The following is a 20,458-nucleotide window of genomic DNA, read 5'->3' as shown; positions in this document are numbered from 1 at the left end:
TTTGCTCTCGTCTTTGTTTCCTATTAGTCTAATGCGAACTCTGTGCCACTTAAGCACAGTGATTAGTTCAAGACACCAGGCCTAAGTCAATCAGTACATTCCTAGCTAGAGGAATCATTCAAAATTTAGCATGTGACTCAATTCAGGACATTAGAAGAAAAAGGAAGATTGGCTGGGTGCTCCTGGGAAAAAGGTTCTCTTCTTCTTAGAAGAGAGTCACTGGAAGAGTCACCATTTCTTCCACTACATGTCCCAAAGGTCTAGCCCAGGACCAGTGTAACCGTTTTGCTCCCATCAGGGAAGGTGGCCTGAAGAATGAAGTCAAAGCACAGAGGAGGGCATAGGTGAGATCTCAGAGAAACTGAGCAAGAGACTTTCACAAAACAGTCCCAAAGTCCTTGCCATTTCTGGAGTGCCAGGTATGCAAGCTATTCCTTTTCTGGTTTATGTTAGTTCGAATCAATCTTTCGATTGTAGAACAAAAGCCTCCAAACTGATAAATAAGGTTTGGGTTTTTTTTTTTAAATTCAGGGGGAAATGAAGCAGAAGCATATTAGGTATGCAGGGCATGACGAAATGAATTCTCATTAAGACTGCCTTTTCCGGAGTTCCTGTCATGGCTTAGAGGTGATGAATCCGACTAACATCCATGAGGACGCGTGTTCGATCCTTGGCCTCAATCATTAGGTTTAGGATCCTGCAGCGCCTTGAGCTGTGGTGTACATTGCAGATGCGGCTTGAATCTGACATAGCTGTGACTGTGGTGTAAGCTGGCAGCTGTAGCTCCAATGTGACCCCTAGCCTGGGAACTTCCATACACTGCAGATGTGCCCCTAAAAAGACAAAAAAAAAAAAAAAAAAAAAAAAAAAGAAAGACTACCTTTTCCCCTGAAAAGACTTGTCACCAGTAGTTAGGCACATTTGTTTGTACCTACCTCGGCAACAGATGCTTTATGTTTGTGGAAATACTACTTCCAAGTCCTATTGTGACATATGTCTTAAAGAACTAATATTACGAAGAACTAAATGCATACATCCTTTTTTTTTTTTTTTTTTTTTTTTTGTCTTTTTGCCATTTCTTGGGCCACTCCCGCAGCATATGGAGGTTCCCAGGCTAGGGGTCCAGTCGCAGCTGTAGCCTCTGGCCTACGCCAGAGCCACAGCAACACGGGATCCGAGCCGAATCTGCAACCTACACCACAGCTCACGGCAACGCCGGATCTTAACCCACTGAGCAAGGGCAGGGATCGAACCCACAACCTCATGGTTCCTAGTCGGATACATCCTTCTTAACAGAGGTGTTAATGCTAAATTTAAATTGGTGGATAAATATTGGGGAAAACTAAATTGAAATTTACATTTTGATTAGTTAAAAAAACAAATTTTTAAATTTTTAAAATTTGAGGGGAGTCTAGCCCAAAATAAATGAAAGGTATTCTTGTTTTTCATGTAGAATTCTTAAATACTTTACTGAGAGCCTCTTATATATAATTATTTTGAAGCTAACCTTTTAAAGTTCTTATTTAATTTTTTAAGGAGAATTGTGAAATGTAGAGTTTTTATAAAATAAAATATTTAATTCAAAACCCATGTGTTCTTCTATGTTCCAGAAGTTTTCTTTCCCTTAAAAATGTCAAACATCTTTCAGTCTACTCTTTTTGTTGTCAGGAAGGATATTTGGAAATAGAGCACAAAGAAATTCCTTCTTATGAAAGGAAATTCCTGAAAATAAGAGTTAATGCTGAAATGAAGGACTTAAGATTCCTAATTTTAAGAATTTGAATTAATCCTGGGCTCCATAAGTGCCTTGATTGTTGGTATAACTTTAGACGTAAGGAGATCAGAAGGCAAGTTTGGTCCTTCACTTTTGTAATCCTTGCTGCTTTGTTGTGTGCCATTCTTTTTTTTTTTTTATCTTCCTTATCTACAGGTGATTATCAATTTATTTGGTAAAGTATAGTTATTCTAGTTTCCTTTCTCTTCTGAATCCACATTCAGTTTTATTAAGATGCTGTGCACTAAGATAGCAACACAAGATGCAACAGATCCTAATTTTGTACATATGGTTTCATTTTGTTGCATTAAGTGTGATGGTAACTCTTTCACCACATTATATATTTGCTCTCATGTAACCAGTTCATGTTAAAATTCTGATCTCACTTGGGGAATTGGTGGATTATGATTTGGATGTACCACTGTGCCTTCAGTGGCTGTTAAGCCTTTAATGAAGATATTATTTCAGCTAATGTCTGATCTGGTAACTTTTTTTATAAGAACATTCCAAGAAGACACAAGCATAAAGTTATTTCCTGATACAGCTTTTAGACAAGAACAACATCAGAATAAATGGTAGAAAAAAGAATGAATAGAAGAATAGAGAAAATTCAAGAAATGCTTGTCAACTATTTTTTTTTTAATTATGGGCTTTAAAATTTATTTCCTTGTGTTTACAATTAAAATGTAATTTTCCTTGTTTTTTTATTGATAATTTAAATACACACGCACATCTAACAAGATCCAAAATGAAACTAAAAGCTCAGGTTTACTTTTCAGTGATCATCTCTGTTTATGGCTTTTGTTCCCTGTATTCACTGGTCTTGGCTAGCTCTGTTCCTTAAAAAGGACAGTTAACTCCTAGGCATCTGTGGCTGGATTTTCCTCACAATGGCTCATTTCCTTTTAAATGTATTAGCAAGTAGCTCCCAGTGTACCTAATTGTAGCTTTGTTTGACTTTCCACCTCTCTCTGATTATTGAACTAGAAGCAAAGTACACTAAAGCTTATATAAATGGCCGGGTTTTCTGGTTTGATGAAAGTTTAAAAGAAAGCAGACCTTTCATTAATGTGAAAGGGAGGAGACTAGTCCCAACATTTAGTAAGCTGAGTGAATAAGTGCAGGGAGGTACAACAGGAAAACTGGACTCTTCCCAAAGCCACCCAGATTTGCCCTTTGCCATTTTTCTGTATTATTTTAGATTTAAAGTTAATTCCCAGAATGTCAAATACACCCATATTCAGCTGGAAGTACAAAAACCTATCCTGATGCCAACTAGAAAAAAAAAAGTGTTTGCCATCCTCCGTTGGTTCAAATAATTAATGTGAAAATCAGCTATAAATTTTCAGGTATAGTTATTTCTTGTTTTAAAATGTCATCCCTGCATGTTGTTTTTTCTAAAGTCTGTAGTAGGATAATTCCCTAATTGATGTAGAATGGAAACTAAAACATTGACATCTTTACTTATTTCCAATTTAAATTGCATTTGGGGGAAAAAAAAAAAGGATATAGAGTTTTGCTTTAGTTGGCCTTGTTTTACTGCCATGGGAGTTTCCTTTCATCTCAGTTCCCATAGACATGTGTGAGAAATTCCTTAGGGCCTGAAACAAGAGTATCTTCAGGGTTATATGATCTGACCTAATCAACCATGAGTGCTCTCATACTCTTTTAAAAAAATGCCTTTTAAAAGCTATTTAATGAAGGTCATTCTCAGTCGTCTTCTCCTTCTTCCCCTGATTAGACATTGATGAGTGCAGCATCATTCCTGGAATATGTGAAGCTGGCGAGTGTTCCAACACCGTGGGAAGCTTTTTTTGCGTTTGTCCACGTGGATTTGTAACCTCAACAGATGGCTCTCGGTGCATCGGTAAGCCTCCTAGTTTTGAAGGCACAATACACTGCTTCTTTATAAGGACAGAACAGCCCAAGCAGGTATGGAAATGGCAACAATTATAAGACCATTGAGAAAGTGGCTGAAAGAGTTGTTGAAAATAACTGGTACCACTATTGAGGGAACGATCGACCAGGTGCCCTTTACAAACTTCATTTTCAGAAGCCACCTGGGTTTGTTTCTGGTGTCAGAGTCATTTTTGAAATGAAGAAAAGACTTCCTCAAGACATTGCTCTTGCCAAATGGTAACAGACACAAAGGCTAAGAAAGACTTTTTAAAATATACTCTAGGAGACAAAATGTAGTAATTAGAGATTATTTTGTCGCTGTGAATCATGGATGTACTCGCTATCGTATTTACTTAGCACGTGTTTCTTCTAGTGAAAATAGCTATTACAAAAAAGAAATCGAGCTTTCAGTGACTATAAAGCCGGGAGATCCCAGCTGGGGGGTGGGGGCGTCGTGGGATATCATTGTTCTCCCAGCCCTTTGACTCTCCCCTGAAGTCCCTCAATAAAATGGATTTATCCTCCCCCCCCAAAGAAAGAAATCAACACCTTTAATTTTGTGTTTTAAGCATTTTGAAATTAAAGCCAAATATATTTGTAGGCACTCTTTCGATTAGAAAGATAAGATGGTACTCTCAGTCATATGTGGTCATCTATTTTTGAGCAAGCCTTAGGCTTTAGGAGCCCTCAAGATTGTTATAGTACAGGAATTATGGAAATAAACCAGCATAAAAAGACTAGAGTTGCTTGGTTCACTAGAGGATGACCATATGGGCAATGACTATCTCCCGTTGTCACCAGGAGGGTTGTGACCAACTCACTGCCAGGGACTTTTTAGATCCAGTTGATGTTCAGGTGAACTAGATCATTCAATGAGATGGAAATAATAGAGAGTTCAGGGTGTAAGTTAGAAGTCCTAGGCCACCAGTTAAAAGGCCTGAATTCACATAATGAAAAGGATTGATGGGCCAGACACTGTGCTATGACCATGCAGTGGTGGACATGAGAGATAGAGGTCCTGCCTTTAGGATACTATGTTGTCATCATAAATAATAGCAGAAAAGTAGCAACAGTGGTTAAAGAAGAAACAGTGGTAACTATAGTAAAATTGACGGCTACCATTTTTTTTTTAATGATTTTTATTTTTTCCATTTTAGTTGGTTTAGAGTGTTCTGTCAGTTTTCTACTGTACAGCAAAGTGCCCCAGTGACACACACACACACATACACGGTCTTTTTCTCACATTATCCTCCATCATGCTCCATCACAGGTGACTAGATATGGTTCCCAGTGCTACACAGCAGGATCTCATTGCTTATTCATTCCAAAGGAAATAGTTTGCATCTATTAACCCTATATTCCTACATACCACACGTAAGGCACTGCACATCTACGTCATCTTATTATCACAGAGCAGTGGGGCCTTTGGTAAGCTAATGACTTCTTTGTACTTCAGTTTCTTCTAGTAAATGTTCAGTAAAATATTCTTTATTACTACTACTATAATTATTATTAGAAGGAGGAGGTATAGGAGAGAATTATGGTGTAATCCTTATAATATCCCTGTGTGGTAGGCGTAAGTATTTAGATTTATAGGTGAAGGAATTGAGGTTTAGAGAGGTTAAGTGACAGTGTTTCATGGCCGATAAATGGAGCCCGGATTTGAATCCAGGTCTATCTGTATCTGTGTCACTCTGGCCCTGTACTATCTCCTTATCTACTTTAAGGTGGCTGGAGACATCAACGTCTTTAGCATGAGTGCTGCTGACAGTCTGCTTTAAAAAGGAAGGCAACCATTGAAGCCTCCCTTTCTCACTGTAGAATTATGAGATTTGAATGACAAGTATTTGTTCCTTATGAGTGAACCAGAGCTCTCTCTTACATTAGGTGAAATAATATAGAAATGTTAATTCTATAAAACTGAGCAAATTAACTATTTTTAGGGTCAGTGTTGCCAACTGGCTCATTGCTTCATAAGTCTGATTCACTTAATGTGATTTAACAGCTATGAGAATTGAAAATTAGTAGAACTGGCTACAGGTGGTTCAGTTTTCCTAAACTGTACAAGGAAATAATGTGCATACACACGAAAACACACAGTCAGCTTGAAACAGTCATGAGCCAAAGCCAAGGGAAATGTCACTTTGGGAGTCATTATTGGACATTATTGGCTGGATGCCATGGACCTTGGCTTCAGGAAACTTCTATTCTAGAATATGGCTAGAAAAAAAAATGTGGCTAGCGAAGTAAGTGAGATTGTTACTGTAAGGTTCTAAAAATGCCAAATAAGATTCATGTATTTTATTTGGTAGACAATGCGGAGTAATTGAAGGCCTTTGACAATGATTTGTACAACCAGACAAACTAGTCGGAAGACAGAAGTTGCTATTAACAAATGTTAGTATTTTCTATCAGATTTCTAAGTTATTTCTTTATCTCTAATTTTTTAAGTTTCTAAACTTGTCTTTAGTCGAACAACACATACTTTTTTTTTTTACATTAAGAAGACATATCTTTCATCATATTAATATAAGATCAAGATCCCCAATGATTTATTGAGATTGTTTTCTCCAATGTCACATACTTGGTTTACCATTAAATCATGATAAACTCTATTTCTTGCTTCATTATGTAAAGCTCTAAGCCTTTCCTTAAACTTTCAAAACGCTTTGGGTCCTGACCCAGCCTGTGTTCGGAACTCATCTCTAACTACTTACTGCCTCAGGTTTCTCTCATTGTGCTGCACGAGAACACATCCCGCAATATTTCCTCTGCCGGAAGCATCTGGATTTCCCCTTTCTATGCTCATTAAAACCCAACTCATCCTTTAAGTCCCTAGTTAAATATCACCTTTCCTTATAGCCACCCATACTTAACCTACATTTTCTTCTTGGGTGAGATCAGTCAGCCCTTCTCATAGCATTTTTTTTTTTTTTTTTTTTTTGCCTTCATTTCTGGGTTTATACTTGTACTTTTACTCATTGACCAGACGGTGAGCACCATTTGGTCCTGCCTTATGCAGCCTTCTGGCCCCCGTGCCTTGTAATTTCTTCCATAGAAGTTTTGACTCAATAAATCTCTGAATGAATGGGCAAACCAACAAATGAATGAGTGAGTTGCTATTGAATGTAAGAATTTCCTGTTAGTTAATAAATGCTTTGCATCATTCAGCATCCTGCTGTACATGATATGATGTTACTCATGGTCCCCGGTGCTCAGAAGGTAAGAGATCCTGCCTGAGGTTCAGAGAGCTGAGACACAGGCAGTACTATGTACGCAGGAGCTCCCATGCATGGCAGAATCAATAGCCAGACCCAGGAACAGAGGAAAGCCCTTACCGAGGTGGAGAATGACATTCCAAGATTTTAAAACCAATGTTAAAATTACATAAGCAGCATAAAAAATTTCTGAATAAATGTTTCATTTGTGTTTTCCATAAATGAAAAATCAGTAGTGTTTTCCACATATGAAAAATTAAATCTAGCATTTTAATATGAAAGAGATCTTTGATTTTTTCAAGTCTGAGTCTATTTTCTTAGATTGAATTTATTTACGATTGAATTAAATATGTCATAGGTATTTCCATGCTGTTTATTTTGTAACCATATATACTAACAATAATGAGTTGGATGAACTCAAAACTTTTTCTTGAGTAGGAAACTGCATGTTATCTGTAGCTTTATTCTAAGAGTGGCGCATACTGAATGCTGCCCTAATTCCTTATTGTGGTTGATCAAAACATCCTGAGTCTATACAACATTACAAAGCATCAATAAACTGCCTTTTTCTTTTATGTGTAGGAAATGGCTTCATATGGCAGGAGAGTATGGCGGCAGGAGAGTATGGCCGGGTGTTTTAATTATAAAATAAGATAGTTTCCCCATTTCATTTTATGCTAAATTTTCCATCAGGTTTTTAAAATATCCAGGAAACAGCTTTCTTTTTTTTAACAAAGAGTGCTGACATATGTCACTTCTTAAAAGAATTAAACCATACCTAGTAATTTTTTTCTTAGAAGCGTTTTTGTAGCACAATCTAATGACCCTTATGTAATTTGTAATTCAGTGTGATTGTAATATCCATGCATTATTAATACCTAATTTTCACACTGCCGTATGGGCAAGAAGAGTGACTGGCAGTCAACAATGAGTCAATAATGAGTTGACAAGTAGCAGTGAGCAAACTCTGTAGGCAAGTTCATGTGCCAGCTACTGTTGTTGTGTACACAGAACTGGAGGGATCCAACAGCAGGGACTGGAAAGTGCCAGTCAGCAGCAAGTGAAGTTCAGAAAATGAGAGTGAGCATTTAGAAATCCTTAAAGTAATGCATTTCCTTGAGCTTTGCAAGTTTTAGTGCACAGTATTGCCATGGAGTAATCCTGAGAAAACAAAACCCAAAAACATCATGTGAAAAATAAAGAGAAAGTTTGAGCAGTGAGTAGTTGATTGCTGAATAATTTCCTAGCACATACATGCTGTAAGTCTAAAAGAAAGGCCTGATTATTGTAGTTAAAATTCTCAATGAAATGAGCACTGATGTCGACTTCGCTAGTTGGATGGAAGCTAAACAAAGGAGTAAGGCCACGCTGAGCAAGGAGAAGGGTATAGTAGCACTGCAGATAGATGCTTGCAGTGAGTGGGCAGGGGAGATGGTGAGAAGAATGTGTTTGGAAAGGAGCGCTGGGTAAGAAGGTTGTTGGAGATAGAACAGGAAGAAGAGGTTAATATGAAGATTCCATTTCTTTTTTTTTTAATTTTATTTTTTATTTTATTTATTTTTGTTGTTGTTGTTGTTGTTGCTATTTCTTGGGCCACTCCCACGACATATGGAGGTTCCCAGGCTAGGGGTCGAATCGGAGCTGTAGCCACCGGCCTATGCCAGAGCCACAGCAACTCGGGATCCGAGCCGCGTCTGCAACCTACACCACAGCTCACGGCAACGCCGGATCGTTAACCCACTGAGCAAGGGCAGGGATCGAACCCGCAACCTCATGGTTCCCAGTCGGATTCGTTAACCACTGCGCCACGACGGGAACTCGCGAAGATTCCATTTCTGAGGTTCTTACCTGTCATGCGAAGGAGTTTCAGATCTTGAAGACAGTGAGAGCTCATCAAGATTTGGGGGGAAGGACAGAGACAAAAATCAGTGGGGGAAAAAAACTGTTTAAAAGGAATGAGGAAGATCTTCAGATTAGGTATAGAGTGATGGTCTGGATCAGCCATTCTGCACCACTCTCGGTGGTATGGGTCTTGATTACATGTGTGTGCATTTGCAACACTTGCTTGAAGGATAGCCCCAAACTCCCAAAAATGTTTAACTGAAGGGAGAAGGGGAGAGAGAGATGGAGTGGTATACTGAATAGTGTCTTAGTTTTAACCACAAAATCCTATAAAAGGTGACTGGTGGAACAAGGACAGTTGTTTTAATTAAGAAGGAATGTCCTAGAAAGAGAAGGTTAGACAGTGAGGAAGAAAATCTTCACTGTTTTAAAGGAAGAAGTAAACTAGGGAGCCACAGTGGTTCACTTTCTTGCCTTGTTTCTCCTAGTCCTAGATAGTCTCACATACTGGAAACAGGAAAACAACATGAAAGTATTTTAAGAATAGCAGGAATCTGCAGAATTAATCAGGTGGAACTCAGATTGGTACCAGACACTCAGAAAGGTGTGTGCTGGCCTCCAGCATCAGAGGATGAGTCTGAGATAATGGTTTCTATTTACTGAACATCTACTATAGCTAGTCTTCTGACCAGAGCTAACCTCATTGGTGTTTTCTGGCTGACCCCTTCATTTTTAATGAGCACAGCTTATTCAGCAGGAGACATTTTTCTCAAGGTACAACCCCCCCAACTTCTACCAAGTTTTCATCACATTGTATAATTAACCATTAGTTCTCTTAAATCAAGTTTAGACTAAATGTCAAACCATGAAACAAACTCTGATAAGAGTACCATTATTTGGTTTGAAGATAGATTTATATTTTAATCAGAAGAGATGAATTGCTTCCTCATTCTCAGCACGGCTTTAAATAAGACTTAATGTAAACCTTCTTCTGGGAGTGTGCTGAGGGTGATAGGAGATTATTAAGGGAATAGACGTGTTTTCATTACTCACGACATAACAGTCCTGCAGTTAAACATATATCAGGCATTAGAAGGATTTGTCCTAATGATATAATAAATATGCTTCATCTGCCTTTGTTCCTAGTAACTCCCTGTTTCAAGGGACCACGTGCCTTACTGTAGGGTGCTTCTTTTTAGTCTTCCACGGGATGCATTTCCAACATAATACTTTCTGAGAACCATGTGATTCAGATATCCAAAGGAGAGGATGTAGCTTTCAGCCACTGTTTTGCTTTTGAAAGGTATTTTTGGAGGGACCTTAACTGTAAGGCATCACAATACATTGTGTCTGTGTCTCATCCTGATATGTTTTTGACAAAAAGGATTGGAAGTAGGTTGTTTGCCTCTTCAGTATTCTTAGAAGAGACTAATCATAGAATTTATGAAAAAAAGTTATGATACGCTTTCCAGTCCTCTCTTTCTGCCCCTTTACCCTCTCAGCAATGACATTCTTTCCTCCAGGACCTCTCTTAGGCCTGTCCAGAGGTTTCCACACTGTGTAGGACAGTAGTTAATTGGTTATTGAATTTGAAAACCCCTCTTTAACATCAGAAATGTTTTCAGAGCCACACATGATAAGTAAATATCTTGGAGAAAATACATAATGAGAAAAACCGCTAGATAATTCGTAATGATTTTAAATGAATTTATATTCTGGTAGTCACAATGGAATCTCCATAAATGGGAATTAGAGTAGTGGCTACATGTTACGAGGCACTTTTTCATTCGCATTGCAATGTTCAGTATTGGTATAGATTTGTGAACTCCTCATAGTACCATTGCAGACTCCCCACATCTGGGACTGGTACAGATTTTTAATGAGCCCCTACTCAGTTTTTTTACATATTATCGTATTTCTAGTGTGTGTTGTATTTGGCCCATGAGTTGTTTAGAAGTCTAAGAGGGTTCCCTGGATTTGCCGGAGTAGGTGAGCCACACGTCCTACTCCTCCTCCCACCACCTTCTCCTCCCCTGAGGGTTCCCTGATTTGCAGTCTTTTATGTGGTCTTGAAAAAGATGTGTTTTCTCCAGTCGTTGGATAGATATATTCAGTTATCTCTACTGTTCAGATTTGCTCTAGAGCTACTGAATTTTGTCTACTGTGTCTATTGATTTACTGAAAGGGTCGTATAAATGTTCCACTCTGATAATAGATTTCTCAGTTTCTCTATGTGGCTCTTTAAGTTTGTTTTATGTATTTTTGATGGTATGTGATAAGGTGATGAATGTTTCCTATTTTCTATTTTAGTGTTCTATTTTCCTGGTGAATTAAACCTTTTTTTTAAGAGAACAAGTTTTATTATCATATAGTTGACTTACAAAGTTGCGTTAGGTTCAGGTGTACAACATATTAACTCAGTTATGCATATGCATATATGTGTTCCTTTTCAGATTCTTTTCCCATATAGGTTATTATAGAATATTGAGTAGATTTCCCCCATGCTGTACAGTAGGGTCTTGTTACCTATTTGTTTTCTATAGTGTGTATATATGAACTCTTTTTTGATGTGTCATGACTCTAAAGTTTTGTTGTTTTTTTTTTCCTTCTTGGTCTAAGTATTTTCTCTTGGTCTATTTTACATTAACTTGCATCATGTTTTGTGAGTTAGAAAGGAAAGTAAAAATACATGTTGATTGGATATTTTTCCTATCAAGCTTTCTGCTTCATTTTAAGTGTGTCTCTTTTAAACACCCTAAATCTAAATTTTGATGGTATCATCCCAAAATATTTGTCTTTTAATTTAATATTTAAATTCATGTGTATTTAATATAATAACTGATATATTTGTTTTTATTTCTGTTATCTCCTTTTTCTTCATATTTATCTTGCTTTTGGATTTATTCAGGTTTCTCTCCTTCCCCACACCCTGTTTTTTTTCCTCTGTTATTTAGAATTTACATACTTATTTTTGTGGCTTCAGTGATTTTCCTAGCTGCTTTAAGATGCATATGTAACTTAAAGCCTGAAATTAATATGTATGTTTACCCACATCTAAACAATAAAAGAGCATTAGAATGGTTGCACATTGATCTCCCCCTCTCAGCTGTAGAAGATCCTAGATGATTGCCACTCCCTGTTTGCAACAAATTCATCATTGCTGTTACTGTTTGGTATTTTAGTGCTTGTCCATGTGTCTAAAAATATTTTCCCTCTTTTTTTCCTTTGTACATTTCAAACCTTCCATTGGAATCCTTTCCTTTCCTTTTTTTTTTTTTTTTCTTTCTAAAACGGCTCTTCTAAATTTCCTTTAGCAAGAATCTGTAGGTAGAAAATTTTCTCTGTTACTTTTTCCCAAAAATGACCTTAATTTCTCTCTGAAAATATGGTTTCTTGGGGTTCAGGATTTCAGATTGGCAGTTATTTTATCACAGCACACAGAAGACACCATCCCATTGTATTCTAGCATCCACTGACGCTAAGAAGTCAGTGATAGATTTAAACATCATTCCTTAGCAGATAATCTGTCTTTTCTTTCTAGCTTTTAATATCTTCACTTTTCTTTGTTGTTCTGCAGTTTCACAGTGATGCTGTGAGCTATGGATTTCTTTTTTTTTTTCCCGTTTTGAATGTATTGGACTTCCTAGATCTGAGGTTCTCTTACACATCATTACAAAGTTGTAAACTTGTATCTGTTGAATATTGCCTCTCCCATCCCCCACCCCTGCTATCTGCTTGTTATATTTTCAAGTACTTTTATTCCACGCAAGTTATCTTTTTACCCTCACCTACATACTTCTCATCCTCTTCCTAACATTTTCCGTCTCTTTTGACTCTGAACTACACTGAAATAATATATTCAGCTATGTCTTCCAGCTCAGTAATTCTCTCTTCATCTACTGTTTATTACAGTCACTAAGCATTTTATTTCCGTTATGATCATTTTTCTTTTATAGAAGTTTCATTGAATTCTTGAAAGTCTGTTCTTTCACTGTTTATGGGCTTGTCTTCCCTGTTCACATTTTTATATTTTTAATTGCCTTAAACAAATTAAATATTATTTATTCATTAATGTTTAATTATTATAATTACTTAAAAACAATTAAATTATTTTCAGAATTGGTCTGACCATTCCAGTGTCTTATATCTGTTATTTATTCAGCTAGTTTTTTTTTATTGAGCCTTGTTTCTTTGTGTGTTATTTATTTACTTATTTAGTTTGTTGCTGTACTGCTAGCAACTCCTTTTTCTTGGAACTTTATCTGTGGGAATTCTTTGAGATACATGTCAACTTTAAGTCCTCTATTTTATTGGGTTTTTTTTAGTTACTTGGCATATCCCCATGTGGAAACCTCTTTATATTATATTCTTCCTTTGAAGTTTTTATGAATACTAATAGAGTAATTTTGATATCAAAATTGTGTGTGAGAAATTGTGGTTGTGGTTTAAGATTCTTAGGAAGAATCTTTTTTTTTTTTTTCTTCACCCAGCACTGAGGTGGAAACAGGCAAGTTGTTTAGCTGCCCTCCTCTACATCAGCTATATAAGCAGGATATAGCTATTTGAGACTCCTACTTTATGATGGAATTTCCTATTACATTGTGTATTGGAGGGGTGAATCTAGGCTTTTCTTTTTTTTTCTTTTTCATAATGATTTTTATTTTTTACATTATAGCTGGTTTACAATGTTCTGTCAATTTTCCACTGTACAGCAAAGTGACACAGCCACAAATACATGTATACATTATTTTTTATCACATTATCATGCTCCATTATAAGTGACTAAATATAGTTCCCAGTGCTATACAGCAGGATCTCATTGCTAACCCATTCCAAAGGAAATATTTTGCATCTATTAACCCCAAATTCCCAGTCCATCCCACTCCCTCCCCCTTGGCAACCACGAGTCTGTTTTCCATGTCCATGATTCTCCTTTCTGTGGAAAGGTTCGTTTGTGCCATGTATTAGATTCCAGATATAAGTGATATCATATGGTATTTGTCTTTCTCTTTATGACTTACTTCACTCAGGGTGAGAGTCTAGTTCCATCCATGTTGCTGCAAACGGCATTTTTTTGTTCTTTTTATGGATGAGTAGTATTCCTTTGTGTATATATAGTACATCTTCTTAATCCAGTCATCTGTTGATGGACATTTAGGTTATCTCCATGTCTTGCCTATTGCGAGTTGTGCTGCAATGAACATGCAGGTGCATGTGTCTTTTTCAAGGAAAGTTTTGTCCAGTTATATGCCCAAGAGTGGAATTGCTGGGTCAATGGTAATTCTATGTATAGTTTTCTAAGTTAGCTTCATACTGTTTTCCATAGTGGTTGTACCAATTTACATTTCCACCAACAGTGCAGGAGGGTTCCCTTTTCTCCACACTCTCTCCAGCATTTATTTGTGGACTTATAAATGACGGCCATTCTGACTGGTGTGAGGTGGTACCTCATAATAGTTTTGGTTTACATTTCTCTAATAATCAGTGATGTTGAGCATTTTTTCATGTGCTTGTTGGCCATCTGTATATCTTCTTTGGAGAAATATCTCTTCAGGTATTCTGCCCATTTTTCAATTGGGTTGTTGGCTTTTTTGCTGTTGAGTTGTACAAGTATTTTGTATATTTTAGAGATTAAGCCCTTTCAGTTCCATAGTTTAAAACTAGTTTCTCCCATTCTGCAAGTTGTCTTTTGTAGTTTTTTTTTTTTTATGGTTTTCTTTGCTGTGCAAAAGCTTGTCAGTTTTATTCAGTCCTATTGGTTTATTTTTGTTTATATTTCCGTTGCTTTGGGAGACTAACCTAAGAAAACATTTGCACCGTTGATGTCAGAGAATATTTTGCCTATGTTCCCTTCCAGGAGTTTGATGGTGTCTTGTCTTATATTTAAGCCATTTTTAGTTTATTTTTGTGCATAGTGTGACGGTGTGTTCTAGTTTCATTGATTTACATGTGGCTGTCCAGGTTTCCCAGCACCACTTGCTGAAAAGGCTGTCTTTTTCCCATTTTATATTCTTGCCTCCTTTGTTGAAGATTAATTGAATGTAGCTGTCTGGGTTTATTTCTTGGTTCTCTATTCTGTTCCATTGGTCTGACTGTCTGTTTTGGTACCAATACCGCACTGTCTTAATGACTGTGGCTTTGTAATATTGCCTGAAGTCTGGGAGAGTTATGCCTTCAGCTTGGTTTTTGTTCCTCAGGATTGCTTTGGCAATTCTGAGTCTTTTGTGCTTCCGTATACATTTTTGATTGTTTCTTCTAGTTCTGTGAAAAATGTCATGGGTAATTTGATAGGGATTGCATTGAATCTGTAGCTTGCTTTGGGTAGTATGGCCATTTTTACAATATTAATTTTTCTATCCCAGGAACATGGGATATCTTTCCATTTCTTTGCATCTTCATTAATTTCCTTTATTAATGTTTTATAGTTCTCAGCCTGTAAGTTTTTCACCTCCTTGCTCAGGTGTATTCCCAGGTATTTGATTTTTTTTGGGTGCAATTTTAAAAGGTATTGTATTTTTATATTCCTTTTCTAATATTTCATTGTTAGGATACAGAAATGCAACTGATTTCTGAATGTTAATCTTATATCTGGCTACTGTGCTGAATTTGTTGATCAGTTCAAGTAGTTTTTGGGTTGAGTCCTTAGGGTTTTCTAAATATAGTATCGTGTCATCTGTATGTGACAATTTTACCTCTTCCAGTTTGGATACATTTTATTTCTTTTGTGTGTCTGATTGCTGTGGCTAGGTTTTGTTTGTTCTTCTTTTTCTAATTCATTTCGGTGGTGGGTTAAGTTGTTGATCTGAGATTTTCCTTCTTTTTTAAGGAAGGCTTGTACTTCTATGAATTTCCCTCTGAGCACTGCTTTTGTGGCATCCCATAGATTTTGAGTGGTTGTGTTTTCATTATCATTTGTCTCAACCTATTTTTTAATTTCCTTCTTGATTTCCTCATTGACCCATTGGTTTTTTGGTAACATGTTATTTAGTCTCCATGTAGTTAGTTTTTTCTCATTTATTTTCCTATGGTTGATTTCTACTTTCATGCTATTTTGGTCAGAGAAGATACTTATATTCTTAAATTTGTTAAGGTTAGCTTTGCACCCCAATATGTGATCAGTCCTTGAGAATGTTCCATGTGCACTTGAGAAGAATGTGTATTCTGATTTTTTTTTAATGTAATGTCTTGAAAATGTTGATTAAGTCTAACTTTTCTACTGTGTCATTTAGGATCTCTGTTGCCTTAATGATTTTCTGTCTAAAGGATCTGTGCATTGATGTGAGTGGGGTGTTAAAGTCTCCTACTGTTATTGTGTTCCCATCAATTTCTCCTTTTATGTCTGTTAGTATTTGTTGTAGGTATCTGGGTGCTCCTATATTATGGGCATATATATTGATGATTGTAATATCCTCTTCTTGAATGGATCCTTTAACCATTAAATAGTGTCCTTCTTTGTCTTTCTTTATGGCCTTCATTTTAAAGTCTATTTTGTCTGAGGTGAGTATTGCAACTCCTGCTTTCCTGTCTTGTCCATTGGCATGAAATATCTTTTCCCATCACCTCAGTTTCAATCTATATGTGTCCTTTTCTCTAAGGTGAGTCTCATGTAGACAGCAGATTGTAGGTTATTGCTTTTTTATCCAATCTGCCACTCTGTATCTTTTGATTGGAGCATTCAGTCCATTGACATTTAAGGTAATTACTGATAGATACATTTTTATTGCCATATTAAACCTTGTTTTCCAGTTGATTCTATGTTTCTCTTTTCTTCTTTTCTGTTTTTGCTTGGATGGTTTCCATTTATTTTATGCTTGAGTACCTTTCTTTTTAGTTTTTATGAATGTAATGTTTGGTTTTGATTTGTGGTTGCCCTGTTTTTTAAGTATGTTAACCCCTTCCTGTATCTACTTGCTTTAGCCTGATAGTCATATAGGCTCAAACACATTATTTAAAAAACAAAAAGAATCTATATGTTTTACTTTCCTTCCCCACATTCTGTGATTTCAAAGTCTTTTTTTAACATCTTCATGTTTGTCCTTTTGCTCTTCCTTGTGTTTATCATCGCTTTTACAGTAGTGTTTTTTTTTTCCCTCCTATTTTAGACGTGTATGCTGGTTTATTTAAGAGATTTCTTTCCAGTTGTGGTATCCTCCATCCTATTTCTTCTTACTTTTTTTGTTTAGAGAAGTCCTTTTAGTATTACTTTTAGAATGGGTTTACTATTGTTGTACTCCTTTAGCTTTTGTTTGTTGGAGAAATTCTTTATTTCCCCTTCTATTTTAAATTATATTCTTGCTGGATAGAATATTCTAGGCTGCAAATTTTTTCCTTTCAGCACTTTAAATATATTTTGCCACTCCCTTCTGGCCTATAGTGTCTCTGTAGAGAAATCAGCTGATAGCCTTATGGGGGTTCCCTTATAATTAACACTTTTTTTTTTCTCTTCCTGCCTTTAGAATCCTCTCTTTATCTTTAACTTGCCTTTTTTATTATAATATGTCTTGTGTGGTCCTATTTGGGTTCAACTTGTTTGAGGCCCTCTGTGCTTCCTGTATCTTGGTATCAGTTTCCTTTAGATTTGGAAAGGTTTCGGACATAATTTCTTCAAATATATTTTCAATCCCCTTTTCTTTTCCTTCTCCTTCTGGAATTCCTATTATGCGTAGACTGGCTCGCTTTATATTATCCCATAGATCTCTTATATTGCTTCCATGTTTTTTCTTTTGGTTTTCTGTCTGCTGTCCCAATTGGGTGATTTCCGTTACTCTATCTTCCACGTCACTGATTCATTCCTCTGCATTATTCACTCTGCTCTTTAGTGCCTTATCTCAGTTTGCATCTCTGCAAATGAATTTTCTAATGTTTCTGTGTTCCTCCTTATATTTTCTAGTTCCTTTCTGAAGGAATCTGCATTACTGTTCATATCCACTCTTAATTCCTTGATATTCGGCCTTAATTCCTTCAGTATTTTCGCTATCTCCCTTTTGAACTCAGTGTCTCTCAGACTGCAGTGGTCTTTTTCATTGTTTGCTGCTTCATGTGAATTCTTTTTTTTTAACTGGGTATGGTCCCTGACCTTCTTCATCTTGCTTATGTTTTTCTTTTTCTGTGAGTTTAGGGAAGTGAAACTGTAGTCTTGGAAGGCTGCTTCTATGAAAGAGTGTAATGTCTTACTCCTCTGCCATCTTGATCCACCCTTAGGCTTTTATTTCTTATGTTCTGACCCCTGTGAAACTATCAGAGGTGAAAATCAAAATCTCCAGAGTTTTCTAAGAGCCCTAAAACTGAAACCTAGGTGTGCGCTTACCTCCTCAGGTTCTTGTTGTCACTTCATTTTGAGACTATTTTTTCCCTTTATTTCATGTCATCTGAAAGATGTATTTTTAAAAATAAATTTTCATACTTTATCCAGGGTGTTTCAGCTGAGAGGGAAACTCAGGGTAGCTAATAAACCTTTCTGCTGGGAATAGAACGTATATTGTTTCATTTAATTCTACCATCAACCCTGTTCCATGGGGAGGAAGAGATAAATACAGTCAGAGAATCAAACAGTTAATAACAATTTGGTGTAAAACTGGATATCCTGGTCAAGGCCATGACTCTTCCTTTTTTTTCTTTTCTTTTTCCAAAGTTTGTGGTATAGCCCTCTCTTTACAGAGTCTTGAAGAGATAAGTACATTCATCCTACCAGGTAGCCCTGAATGTGTTTTGTAACAGTGATTAAAGAATTTAGGACTTGCTTAGCTTAATTTATGTCCTATTCTCGAGGAATGTAGCAATTAAGTAAATCTAGGAATATGATACTTTGAGTTCTTGGAATGAATACCTAAACACTTTTTTCGTGGATAATTCCTTTGTTTTTTGTTTTTTGTCTTTTTGCCTTTTCTAGGGCTGCTCCTGTGGCATATGGAGGTTCCCAGGAAAGGGGTCCAATCGGAGCTGTAGCTGTCGGCCTACACCAGAGCCACAGCAATGCCAGATCTAAGCCACATCTGCGACCTACACCACAGCTCACGGCAACACCAATCTTTAACCCACTGAGCAAGGCCAGGAATCGAACCCACAACCTCATGGTTCCTAGTCAGATTCTGTAACCTCTGAGCCATGATGTAAACTCCCCTCCTGGATCATTCTTAAGAATAGAAACCTACCCATGAAATTATTCCCAGTGACAAGCCTTACCAGGCCCAACTTGTGACGTTTATTAAGCAACTGCAGTACCTTTAAACATGCACGCATGCATCAAATTTAGTACTTTGCTTTTGAACATACTGGGTTTCTTTTGGGGAATGGAAGATGTTCTGATTTGTACATGGAGTACGTTAAAGCCAATTCATTTACTTAATAATAGCATAGAAGCAATCGAGGTATACTTTGGACCATTCAAGGAAATAATATATTTTATTTTGTTTTATTTTATTTTATTTTTGTCTTTTCAGGGCCACACCCACAGCATATGGAGGTTCCCAGGCTAGGGGTCTAATCGGAGCTGTAGCCACTAGCCTATACCACAGCCGCAGCAACACCAGATCCGAGCCATGTCTGCAACCTACACCACAGCTCATGGCAACACTAGATCCTTAACCCCCTGAGCAAGGCCAGGCATCACACCCGCAACCCTATGCTTCCTAGTCGGATTCATTTCCGCTGTGCTACAATGGGAATTACTCAAGGAAATAGTATATTTTAAATGCCTATACACTGCAAAAAATTTAGGCCTCACCTGATAATAGCATTATTTGTAATTAATAGTTTCATCTTCATTAGTGACATGCAGCTCCTAATTGTTGTGGTATGTCTTTCTTCTTATGGTTACAGACAAAACTTCCTGGAAACATCTTCATAAATATTAAATAATATATAGGGAAACTAGAGTCACATTTTTTGACCCTCCAAATAAAATCCCAAAGCCCTTCCCCCATGGTCTGTGGGACTCTGCATGCTCTTGCCTCCTGGACCCCTCTGAGCTCAGACCTCCTACTCCCCTTTCTGCCTGCTCTTCTCCAGTCACATTGGTTCCTCATTTTTTACACACATCAAACACCTCTCCTTCCTTCTCTTTGTACTGCTCTTCTTTTAGTAACTATATGGCTCATGTTCTCACCTTATTAAAGTCTTTGCTTAGATGTCACTATTCTAAAGGAGCTGTTCTTTTTTTTTTTTTGTCTTTTTGCCATTTCTTGGGCCGCCCCTGCGGCATTTGGAGGTTCCCAGGCTAGGGGTTGAATCGGAGCCATAGCCACCGGCCTACGCCAGAGCCACAGCAACGCGGGATCCGAGCCGCATCTGCAACCTACACCACAGCTCACGGCAATGCCGGATGGTTAACCCACTGAGCAAGGGCAGGGACCGAACCCACAACCTCATGGTTCCTAGTCGGATTTGTTAACCACTGCGCCACGACGGGAACTCCCCTAAAGGAGCTGTTCTGATCAAACCTTTCTACTAGCACATGCATCAGTCTGATATTACTGTGCAACAACCACAGCATCTCAGTTACAAACAACCATGCACACCTCTGGGTCAGCTCGGTGACTGATTGACCAATCTAGGTTGAGGTTGGTGGTTGCTTTCCCTCAAGCTACCTCTGGGTCTGTCTGTAAGTGGCTTCTCACTGTAGTGTGGACTCATGTCTGCTTCATGTCTTTCATTTTTGTGTGCCTGAGATATGGCATGGCATAGGTGCTCAGTAAAGTAAGTAAAGCAATGAATATATGTAATAGGA

At 37.3% G+C, this 20,458-nt stretch overlaps 1 protein-coding gene across 1 annotated transcript in view; it reads left to right on the top strand.

Moving 5' to 3' along the window:
* The window catches only part of FBN2 (fibrillin 2), a 220,192-nt gene that overhangs the window by 94,257 nt on the left and 105,477 nt on the right, over positions 1–20,458 (top strand). Inside the window, exon 8 of the mRNA XM_021084720.2 lies at positions 3,516–3,641. Within this exon, the coding sequence (XP_020940379.2) occupies positions 3,516–3,641 (126 nt within the window). The remainder of the gene's footprint in view (positions 1–3,515; positions 3,642–20,458) is intronic.

The sequence above is a fragment of the Sus scrofa genome, chromosome 2, assembly GCF_054392235.1.
Source record: "Sus scrofa isolate SSC_HxYL_T2T_F1_AM1 chromosome 2, Sscrofa_HxYL_maternal_Yorkshire_Landrace_v2.0, whole genome shotgun sequence".
Classification (NCBI taxonomy): Eukaryota; Metazoa; Chordata; class Mammalia; order Artiodactyla; family Suidae; genus Sus; species Sus scrofa.
Note: the sequence above shows the minus strand (reverse complement) of the source record. Positions and strands in the feature narration are given on the sequence as shown.